The sequence below is a fragment of the Mesoplodon bidens genome, assembly GCF_964165515.1.
Source record: "Mesoplodon bidens genome assembly, chromosome: 10".
In the NCBI taxonomy this organism is placed as follows: domain Eukaryota; kingdom Metazoa; phylum Chordata; class Mammalia; order Artiodactyla; family Ziphiidae; genus Mesoplodon; species Mesoplodon bidens.
In genome coordinates this window covers 54145889-54158179 of record NC_138172.1, presented here as the reverse complement: position 1 = coordinate 54158179, position 12291 = coordinate 54145889, and the positions used below count along the sequence as shown (strand labels likewise).

The 12291-nt window shown below is 38.6% G+C and overlaps 1 protein-coding gene across 1 annotated transcript in view; it reads right to left on the bottom strand.

The window, feature by feature from the left end:
* Window positions 1-12291, bottom strand: part of GADL1 (glutamate decarboxylase like 1) — a gene marked incomplete at both ends in the record, with an annotated part of 171503 nt that overhangs the window by 95382 nt on the left and 63830 nt on the right. The window contains one exon of the mRNA XM_081247363.1: window positions 4725-4776. Within this exon, the coding sequence (XP_081103489.1) occupies window positions 4725-4776 (52 nt within the window). The remainder of the gene's footprint in view (window positions 1-4724; window positions 4777-12291) is intronic.

The window sequence follows — 12291 nt, the reverse complement described above, 5'->3', positions numbered from 1 at the left end:
GTTAATTTCTGCCTACATATTAGAAGGGGAACATAAAAAAGTTATAGCATGTCCAAAGAAGGGCAACTGAAATGTTCAATTTCATATGATTTAAACACAGAATACAACTCAAAATTTTTATGTTCTAGATATTGGACCAGGCATTGGGATGAGAAACATGACTTACATTTTATGCTTATCTCCAGGAACTCAGAGAACAGTAATAAAGCTAGGTACAGGCAATCAAGCTGCAATGGTATGGGCATTTTAAAAGAAGAAATTTCTCATAATCCAAGAAATATTCCTGGCAACGCGAATAGTACACAGGTAGAAGCTGGTGTATTCAGGGTGATGGCAAGTACTTGGAATGACTAGATGGCAGGGTGTGCTGAAGATGGGTTATGCTGGAAACAGAGATGGGCATCCTTTCACAAAGGGCTTCCTCACTGGCCATGCTGGGGAGTCTGGGCTTGATTCCGGAGGCAACTGGAGAGTTTCAGCCTAGGGGACAGATTTCATTTTATTAGAAAGCCCACAGGGTGGCTGCAGTGTGGAGATGGGATAAAGGGGTCTAAGACTGGAAGCAGTGGATGAGTTGGGAGACAGCACCAACCTGAGTGGTGAGGGGAGCCTGAACTAAGGTGGTGGCTTTAGGAGTAGAGAAGGGAAATAGGTGAAGACAACATGGAGACTTTGGTTTAGATACATCATAGTTCTAATGAAAAAGAAGAAGATGGATCATAGTTCTAATGGAAAAGAGTTCCAAAAATTCATCTGGAAAATGAATTTATCAAAATTTTGGTAAAGAAAATGGCTACACTTTAGCTTTAGAAATGATGAATTTGAGGTGACTGTGGGAGTCTGGAAAATTCCAGGACATACTTATATACAAAGGACTGAAGCTGAGGAGACAAGTCAGGGATGGAGACATTATTGAGACTATTGATGACAAAGCTCTAGACATGGATAAAACATTTCAGGGAAATGGACACAGGAAAGGGCCAAGACAAAAGAATGGAGAACATTTAAGCAGTCCCCAGATGAAGAGACCTTCACACAGAGGCTTAGAAGAGAAAGTCATATGGAAAGGAGAAAAACTGGGAGAGAAAGTTAAAGGAACCAAGACAGGAAGAAATGGATACTGGTGCAAAATGCTGCAGAAGTCCAAGAAGAAGATTAAAGGATGTGCATTGAATTTAGCAAATAGAAGGTTGTTATGATCTAATAAAACTATATAAAAACTATATTTAAAAAACTGTAAGTTGCAGTGTGCTTGATACATATCAAATCCTAATTGTAGGATTCAGTAAGTGTTAGAATATGAATATTTTAGAGCTCCCTGGAAGAGGAATAAACTGTGAATTCTCTTACACAGGAAGTGTCCTGGCAGAAGTTGACTTCCTGTTAGAAGAACTATCAAGAGAGGTTTCCTGCACTGAGCAGGAAGTTGATTAGATGTCCTTGAAGATCCTTTGTAACTCAGAAAGTCTATGAAACCTAAATAACTCTTTCTAAGGCAGAACTCAGGAAGAGAAAAACAAAAAGTTGAATAATTAGGACTCTCCCAAGAGATCAAAATAAACATGTGAATGATAGTATATACCGCTAAGAAAACATCTATTAGGTCTTAGATCCAACATGGAAAAATAAAGATAGGATTTTCAGGGGCCTATGAATAATGCAGAATTCCTTTGAAATGATAAGTTTCAATCATCTTCAAGAAGATATGCATTACTTTTGTTCTTTTCAGGGAAAGATATTCAAGTACTAGATACTCTGTGTGGTTGTGTTCATTCACTGTTTGTAATGTTCCACTTAACACTCTCACTGCCATCTGCTTCACAGTGAAATGTATGTATATATCATTATAGACTTCGTTTTTTCCTAAATTGAAAACCTTGCAGTTTTACAGACCTGGGCTCTCATCAAACCTGTGTATCTCTTCTCTTAAGTATGCTTTAGGGTTATATTTAATCAGTGCAAGGAAGGCATTTGTTAACAAAAAGAGGCTAATCAATTTGACACTTATATGTGAAATTCAAGGTCTAAATTTACTTTATTTCTCTAAATGGATACAGAGAAAAGAGGCAAATGCAGATCACATACAAAATCCCTTATAAGTGGGAATTCTGGAGAATCATTGAAGGAGCCACCTTCCCTGCTTTGGGGCCATCTGGCTCCCACAGATAAAATATCCAGGGCAGAAGGCTGCCTAATGCTTAAAATCCACCTTAACTTTCATTACAAGGATGTGAATGTTTGCATTTCCCTAAAGATGATGGCAAGAGGTTCCTCCCTCAATTTTTAAGCCTTTAGTAAGGTATATAAATAACTTTTAAATCAGTTCATCATTTTTCTCGTCACTTTTTCTCTCAGCTATTATCAAAAGACTGTGCAGTTCTGAGGTGTACAGCACTTTTCTTAAGACCTATAGCTCCCACAGCCAGAGGAATAAAAAAGGCAATTCAAACTTGAGAAAATAAAGAGGTAATTCAACCTCAAGAAAATAAAAAAGGTGATTCAAACTCAAATTCAATCCAGTCAGACAGCTCTTATTTCATCCTTACATGGTAAGTATGCATCTCTAGAAAATACAGACATTTTCTTCTGTAGTTATAATGCCATTGTCATGTCTAACAAAATCAGTGATAACTCCTACCAGTTCATATTAGAATTTCCCCAACTGTTTCAAAATTTACTTTTTACAATTGGCTCCCTCAAACTAGGGTTCCAACAGGTGCATATGTTGCCTTTGGCTGTTTTGCCTCTGAGGTTTCTTTGATCCTGGAAGTGATCATCATCACACTCTCCTTTATTTTTCCTCATGCCACTGATCCGTTGAAGAAACCAGGTCAGCTGTACTGTGGAATGTTCCACATTCTAAACTGGTCTTCTTGCTTTTTAGTGGTGTTATCAGAAAGTCGTTTAAATATGGACTCTTCTGCTCTTTTTGCAAGTTCCTTTATATCCCTAGTTTTCAGGGAGTCTGGATTCTTAGAACCTTCTGATCAGATGCCCCCTTTGCAGACAGTGGGAGAATCCATGGCCAGGAGTTTTTGGAGCAATGTTTCCCGAAGTCATCTGAGGACCATCATCACATCTCACCCAAGTTACTGCAACAGGCTCCCACCTTGTCTCGCTTATTCTTTTCTTGTCCTCCCCTCACCACCACCCCCTCCCTCTCTTCTCATGACATCCAGCACCATCCTTCAAAATGGAAGTCAGACTCCTCTCTGCTGAAAACTTCTCCAAAGATTACACTTGGAATAAAAGCCAAAGGTCTTTACCACGACCCGCCTGGCTCCAGCAGATCTGGTCTCTGCCAACCTCTCCACGCTATCACCGACTATCTCTCCCTCTTGCTTAATGCACCTTCTTTTGGCTCCTCAAACACACAGAACTCTTCCTCTCACTGTCGTGGCCTCTCCCGTTGCGGAGCACAGGCTCCGGACGCGCAGGCTCAGCGGCCATGGCTCACGGGCCCACCGCTCCACGGCACGTGGGATCTTCCCGGACCGGGGCACGAACCTGTGTCCCCTGCATCGGCAGGCGGACTCTCAACCACTGCGCCACCAGGGAAGCCCGCACACAGAACTCTTTTCAGCTTCAAGCCTTGGCAGTTGTTTGTTGATTCTACCTAGAATGCCTTTCCCTCAAGCATCTGTGCGGCATGCTTCTTACCATTATTCAGCAGGTCTCAGTGCAGAGGCAACCCCAGAGGGCCCTACCTGCATCCCAACCAAAAAGGCCACCACCCCCCACACCCCCCATTTCAGCATTTTACCCTATTTATTTCCATTATAGTACTTCCCACATCTGGAACTGTCTAATGAGTTATTTGTAATTACTTATTATCTTTCATGAATCTGTTTTATTGTTTTCTTAAGACTTCCCCCAACTAGATGTTTCCCATGTAATAATTTGCTTGTTTATTGCCTGTCACTTTCCTTTTGAATGTAAGCACCATGAGAGTGGGGAACTTCCCTTATATCTCCAGCTCACTCATTTACTGAGCAATTGCTCAGTAAATCTTGCCAAATAAATGAATACCAAAAACTAGCCAGATTGTTTATGTACAGGATACATTCCTAGGCTGAAGTCTCTAAGTGATTTTTATTATGTTAAAAATTGCTATAAAGTATACGCTATAAGAAGAGCTAAGCAAACCTCACACTTTACATTTCTTAAAAATCAGAATTAAATAATATTCTTCATATTTTCTAACCATATATTTTAGAAAAAACCCCAATAATCTCTATCTTTGTAACCACCATATTTCTTATATATAGCAAACAATCCAACAACAAAATGACTTATTTTCCCATTGCTCCAAAGTTAATATGCTCTCATTATTTTATAAAAAGAGAAAACTATATGCATTATTGTACATTCACTTAATTGATTTTTCACAGAAGCATCACTATAGCACAGTTGAATATTTGCAGTACAATCATTATGCAATTTATATATCAAGAGACAGGTCATAATTTATTTGGTATTATCCTTGGTAATTATTATTGAGCACTGTAATTTTCAATACTTAAAAGCAAGTGTGTTCTCTGAATCCAACAAAGGAAAAATACTCACTAATAGAGTAAATTAACATAATGGACTCTATGAATTAAGCTAATGACTTGCTTCTAAGTCTGCAACACAAAAACCAATGAAATATAATAGATTAGAAAATTACCACCTTCATCACTGTTGACTGACAAAATCACAAGCACAATTCTGTAATCACTTACTTCCATCAGTAATTTGAATCCTTCTCTTTTCTTGATTTCTTCTACTAGGTACCTAAAAAAAAGTCACAATAATATTTATAATCTGCAATCTAAAAATTCCATGAACATGGCTGACACACAATAAACTATAATTTCTGATGCAGAGACAAGGCTTAGAAATAAGTAAGGGTACATGTACAGGCACACGTTTGTATTTAGACGGATACACCTGAGCCTACTGCAATCCACTGGGGCCTGAGTAAAAAGGTACATCTCTTTGATGAGATGATGTCTCTCTTACATGTTAGCATCAGATTTCAACCCAAGTGTGAAAGCCACACAAAGTAGATTGGATATATATCTCATTCATATTCTAGATGGGGATTTAGCATAGGTACTTAAATTATCTAGCTGGCTTGGTGGTAAAAGTTTTTGGTGTTTAGTCTTGCTTGTGTGTTCTTTTAAGATCAAGGAAGTGCAACACCATCCTTCCCAAGGCCAGGCCAGAGGGAAGAAAGACTGATCACTGGTATCATGCAAAAAGTAAGTGGGTTGTAGCCATTGATAGAATGTCTATGAAGTTATCTTGAGTGTCAGGGAAAAAAGAATTATCATGCCATAAGCAAAGGGCACAGCTACATGAGATATGGAATGTGATGGAGAAAAGACTAAAATGACATTGAGAATGGAGAGTAAATGAACACTGACTCTGCCCCACTGGGCTTGGTTATTGTCTAAATAAAAAGATAAACCTTCTGAACAACTGGCCCTGAAAACTAGTGATTTGTTCATGAGCTTTGAAAAGTTCGTAACACTTGACCCAGTATTTCAAACTTGGGGGTCAAATGTAAGGAAATGATCGGAGGTGCTGATAAAAATGTACTTTCCAGGGTATTCTGTAATTTTATATGTTATAGCCAAAAAGAAAGGAAGGAAGGAAGGAAGCAGGCAAGCAAGCAAGCCCGGGCTTTGAAAATCCTGTCCGGTCATATGGAATTATGGTACCATCATATGAAATTGATTGTGTAACTAAATTACATATATTCAATTAATATTTAAGGGCAACAAAGAAATGCTCCTCTTTGGACCTCAATTCCCTTACCTGTAAAACTGGAGTAACACATTCTGATTTTCCAATCTCAAAAGGATGTTGCAAAAAAATTAAATAACATCATATGTAAAAAATTGTATAGAATATAAACTGTGGAAATGGGGGATTATTATTACTATGTTTATTTACTAAAGGACATTCTAGAATGTGGATATGAAATACACCAGTTAATGGGATGAAGTTCTTTTTTCCCAAACAATTTTTTAGCTTTTTGCATAAGGTTAAGTATTGGTGTTTAGCATACAGATTATATCATCTTTAAATTATAAAATATCTTTAAAAATCCTATTGGTATTAACTGGATGATATGAATCTTTTATTTTGAGCAATAATGTTGTGACACCACATGCGTGCATGCACACACGTGCGTGCACACACACACACACACACACACACAGATTCACAAAGTATTTGATGTTCTTTCTACATACTCCTTTCCCTGAATGTTTTTTCAGGAGATGTCATGTAGCTGTAAAGTTTTTACACCGTTAGCACACTGCCTAACTTTCAATAAAAGCAATTCCAATGGTCAATAAACAGGAGAAAAGATGCTCAAGATCACTGGTAATCAAAGAAGTGCAAATTAAAATAACAATACTAAACCTGTTGTTGCCCACAGGACACTGGAAACAAATTTAAAGAGGGACAACATCCAGTGCTAGTGAATGTGATAGAAAGCTGCTATAAACCTTTCAAAATTAATAATACTCGTAGCTTCTGATCCAGCAAAACCACTTATGAGATGCTGGTCTACCAGGAAAACCTCATCAACACTAAGACAGATAGATAGAGAGATAGAGAGAGAGAGAGAGGGAGAGATGCATACTCAAATGTTGCTGCATCTAAATCTACATGTGCATGTGTATGTGTGTGTATTCCATACAGAATAATTAGAAACAAGGTTAATATCCAGAAATTGGCAAAGGGTAAAATAAAATGTATTATAGCAACACATGTACTACGATGCAGTTATTAAAGAGAATGGATTATATCCACTTCAATTAAACCACAGGGATGCTCATGATGTATTAGTAAGAGATGAAAGCAAGGGACTGAGAAACGTAGATAATATGATTCTTCTTTTTAAGAAAATGTAAAAAAAAGAAAAAGCATAAGTGATCCCTCTCCACATGTATATATGAGCATGGAATGAAGTATGGAAGACCACATCCTAAAGACATCCTTGATGTCTACCTGAGGAAGCAAGAAACAGGATGCAGTGGGGAGGTAGAGACTGTTTACTCTCTTTTTATATCTCTGCAAAGCTTCATAGGTGTGGTGACTCATAATTTTTGAAAAGGAAATTAATAAAAGAAAAAAAATACAAATCACAAAACAAAATAAATAGACATATACAATCTTTATCTATACAAGGAAAGCTTCATGAACCCTATTTTTTTACCTTTTCAGGCACAAATATAACGGCAATCTGCTAACTCAGTGCCATGATTCCATTCTGAGGGGGCCTGCACTAATCCTGGATACCCCCAGGCTATGAAATCCAGGGAACGACTCTAGAAGATTCTAGTTGTGCAGTTGATCAACTTTGTGATTCTAGGCAAACTCTTCAGACTACCTGAGCCCTCCTCAGTTTCCTCGTGCACGTAATGGAGATGTGGAACTAGATTTGTAAAATCCTTCCCCAACAGATTAAGACTGTTAAGATGAAACTTCGACAGACTGCCCGTAGTCTCAGTTTAAAATATCTGTCAAACTGGCTAACATTGCTCCTGGGAGAAAGGCATCCTAAGGCAGAGCTGAATCATTTCAGTTAAAACTCTGTTCTTTGCTAACCACGTGGATCTGGGCTTTGTGCCTGATCAATGCCCCCATGCAGTCACTCTCAGAATCTGTAAAGCCCAGTGTAACAAACACTCCAACTGAACTGAGGGTAGAGGTGATTTGGATAGAGAGTTATAACAATAGTAAAAGGTTTACACCAGAGTTCCCAAACTATGTTCCTTGGTACACCGTGTTAATAGGTTTCCCACATGAAAGGGTTCCATTCAAATAAATTTGAGCAGTGCTAGGCATATCCATTAGATTGCTTTTGCTTAAAATTAGAAGTGTACTTGGCTTAATTCATGAGAACATTTATTGAGCTGGTTGGAAAGTTCAGTAATGTCACCAAGAAACAGGCATTTTCTATTATTTCAGCCTGCCATGTTCAGAGTGTTAGTGAATTCACTTGTGTTCACAAGATGGCAGCCACAGCTCCACACATCACATCCATATGTGACAGTGTCCCAGGAAGAAAGAGAGGAGGCTGGAGCAAAATGCATTTTCTCTTAATTTCTATTTAGGTAAGAATATTTTCCTCAGAAGCCTTCATAGAATTCTTCCTGTATCTTATTGACTGAACCTAAGTCATATATCCATCCCTAAGCTAATGACTGGCAAAGGGGATAGGCTTAGGTCAATGTTCCCAGCTGGAATATTGCTATCTATATAAAATTGAGGTTCTGTTGGCAAGGAAAGAGGAAGAATGGTTTTTGGATGAACAGTCAACAGTGTCTGCCTACTGGCTAAAGTTTAAAATGCTTCTATATTACAAGCCCCTCAGAGCCTTTAATGTGCTAATGAACACTTTGAACCTCCAAGAGAGGACCAATGTATTGGTTAGCATTGTCAAAACATATTTGACCGTGGAAACATTTTTTGGAAGAACATCTATTAAGATCTTCTGGAAGTCTATTATACCATGGAGCATAGGTTCAGAAATGCTAGCATAAAGTGCCTCTTCTATAGCGTTCCTACCCTCTTCTTAAATAAATGCTTAGGGACTTCCCTCGTGGTCCAGTGGTTAAGAATCTGCCTTCCAATGCAGGGGACTTAGGTTCAATCCCTGGTCGGGGAACTAAGATCCCACATGCCGCAGGGCAACTAAGCCTGCACGCTGCAACTTCTGAGCCCGTGCCACAACTAGAGAGAAGCCCATGTGCCACAACAAAGATCCCGCATGCTGCAACTAAGACCCAACACAGCCAAAAATAAAAATAAATTAATTAAATTAAATAAATGCTTAAATGAAATGAGTTTTGGGGGAGGGGATCCAAACAAGGTTTAAGTCACTTCTGCCTACATTCATAGGATGATTTATTCCTCGCAACTTTTCAGTATATGGAAACAGCCTAAAGATAAAATACATTAAAAAAACAACAACAACTCTATTCTTATCTGATACAAGCCAGAAAAAAAAAGATATACATTGAGTTTTTTGATAAAACTCAGGAACCATAAAACACTTCTACCAAAAGGCATCCACGTAAATGGGTTCAAAAAGCAACAATAGCATCATAAAATTCACAGTCCTTCCCACTAAGCTTAGCAAAAAGAGAGAAGAGAGAAAAAAATACACATTAGTAAGTTTTCACCAATCCTACTGGGTAAAAAACTCATTTTATTAAGATCCTGGCTTAGTTTTGAAATGTACATTAATGAAATCTTGCTCTGAAACATTTCCCTCCTTAGCTCCATGAGTCCATTTAACAGTTGTGCATTTCACTTGCCCTTTTGCAGGACATATATTCCTTTCCAGAAATAGCCTTTCCAGTCCCTTTCTCAATTCACCAGCCACTTGGAGTCTCCCTGGAGCGCTCTGGACCGAGTGCCTCTCCCAGTCTCATCTCATTTGAAATTTCTTCTGATGCAATGGAACCTCCCAGAACTCCTGGGATTTTTTTCCATATGCTTTCTGTATGCTCTGCATATATGAGAACATATTGCATGGCATGTGTGATTCATCACAGACACCTATATGCTACATTTTACAGCACTGTGATGTTTTTAAAATTACAAATATAAAGAAAAAGTGAAAACGTTGGCCCTTCTATAGTCTTCTAGACTCTCTCCCTCTCCTCACCTAGAGAGATACACTAGCACAAAATTGCCTTGTGTTACTGCTTACTTTTTCCATACTGGTACCAATAAATCCCTCAGTGTTCATGCAAGTCAGTGAAATGAATTCCATCTGAGAGATTACAGAGGTTGTGTGTCAGAGGAATAGATAAATGATACACTGGAGACCTAGCAACATAGCAGAATGGGAGTTCCTGACCTGTTTGTTTGTTGTTCTTGAAAAGACTTACGCACATGACTCTTCTAGATTTGCTTTAAAAATTACCCCTTAGTGAATATCCATTTAACTTGAGTGTTGTAACAAAGGCCTACAAGGTGCCCTCAGCAACCAGTAGCCCTGGGTATTGTAACACATTTTCAACTTTTCTAACTAGATATCAGAGATCACAATCACCTTGTGCCCGAAATGGTGGTTTTAAGAAACCTCAGCCTTCTGGGTTTCAATTATGCTTAATAATCACATGCTGCTTTAGGTTCCCAATGTCACTGGTTTTCCAACAACCAAAGGAGAAAGCAAGTTTTTTGTCATTAATATTTCTTGAGAGAAATGTTATCTCATCCATTGGAATGACAAGGGTCAAATGGAAATTAGGGAAAGCCTCAGAGATCTTCTAGGAACTAATTAGTTCCTTCTTGCTGGATTTCTGACAACTCATACAATAGGAATCATTGTCCTCTTGAAAAGGTCTGCTCTTGCTTTCCCAAGGGAAGAGGGAACATCTGATCAGGGTGATGGCTGTCCATTGGTCCATCAAAATCTGGTCCTTACATCTTAAGGTCAATATACAAATTTTAAAACTAAGTTCCATTCAGATTCAGGAACATGGAAATGTTGTTTCTATGGAATCAGTGCAATCCTTACTGCAATATGCCAGGGGAAAAGACTTGCACAGCCTTCTCTGTGTTTAAGAGACCTGACCCAGGTAGGGCCTGTGGGAATGGACATCTTATCTCCCTTAGGCTGCTGATGACAGATGTGCACCACAAATAGTAACACAATTGTCATCTGCAGCTTTACTTTGCTAGAGTTGTTATCTACTGGAGAAAATCATACTTCTTGGGGAAAAAACAGTGTTGGTCTGACCTAGAAATTAAGCCAAATAGAGTCTTTTGACAGTGGATGAGAATCATTTTTATTAGGTAAACTCTAAAACAAGTGGCTGCAGGTCAGTAGGCTTGATGAGAAATGGTATTTTAACTCCCACCTGCCAGTGGTTTGAACTCATTATGCTGGCTCATATAATCAATGGTAGTATAGAGTTAGTTTGTACTGGCTAGTGAGAGCCAATTGTTAAATAATCAGAAATTTACCAGCTGCAACTGTTGGTAGCTTGCAATTTTCCACAGTGGGAATATTTACACCATGGAAATTGGCAGACATTACAAATTGGGGCCTTTTTCCCCTCCTGAGAAACAGTTTACCAGTGCACAACTGCACATAGGCTCCAACTAATAGAACAGACCTCAGAATTCAGAAAATGTTTCCTCTTTCCTAAAAAGCAGAACCACGTTCAATTTGAAAGGACATAAAATCATGAAAATAAAGCACTTGTGTTGCTAATGTGAAATAATTCTTAATCCCAGAGAAACGTTCTCCAAGTTTATAATTTCACATTCATTCCAAGTGACGTGCCTAAAAGGACTCTTCCTTGGCACCTGTCGCTGGGGATGGGGGAAGAGGATGGCTTTTGCCCACCCCAGGAATGGACTGTTGGATATCAAGAATGTGGAAAGTTAAGGCAAGAAGACCATTATGACTAATGGAATGACAGAAAAGGGATTATTTTAAATATAGGTCACAGCGTCTGCAGTGATGCTCGCTGAAATGTTAATTCAATTCAGTTCAACTTGACAAACATTTACAAACAATGTGCTGTTGAACTGAATTGAAATGTTTACTTTTATCCTCCTGTGATATTTCTCTGCAAAATTAGGAAGTAACCTTAGACTATAAATTAAATTCCACCCTGAGATGAATGTTAACTTTGTGATAAATACGATCATCAAATATTTACATCTAGCCTTGTTTCAAGACACCTGTCATCGAATTACTTAGCAGCTTTGATAAAATAATGCAGAGTCTAGCATACTTAAATGGTATGAGAAAAATACAAACAAGGGAACAGAGCTTTCTGAACTTTTAGTTTAATGGGCAACTATGGATATTTGTGGTAGACAGTTTCATGTTTTCACCACTGTATAGTTATCTCCCCACTTCTGACGAAGGCACTTTATCCCTGCTTCTAACAGAGGTACACTCCTCACCCAGTGTCAGTATATTCTATATACGTAGGAGGAGTTGACACTCTTCCCAGTGCCAAGGGAGAGCATGTGACTCAATATCACATTTCCCTGGCAACAGTGATTGATTCAGATATGGACATTTGCCTCATTCAGAAGGAATTAAAACTCTCCTTGGGATTGTTAAGAAAGGAGCACTCTTTCCTTTTGACCTTGAAGTTGAACCTGGGAGGCTATAGATCTGACCCTCCTGGCAGCTACCTTTCTACAAAGCAATAAACTGAACATGGAGGAGAGCCTACCTGATTGATGGACAGAGATTAAGGCCTGGTGATATTGTTTAAGCCCCTAGAATAAGCCATTCCATAGTCATCACTA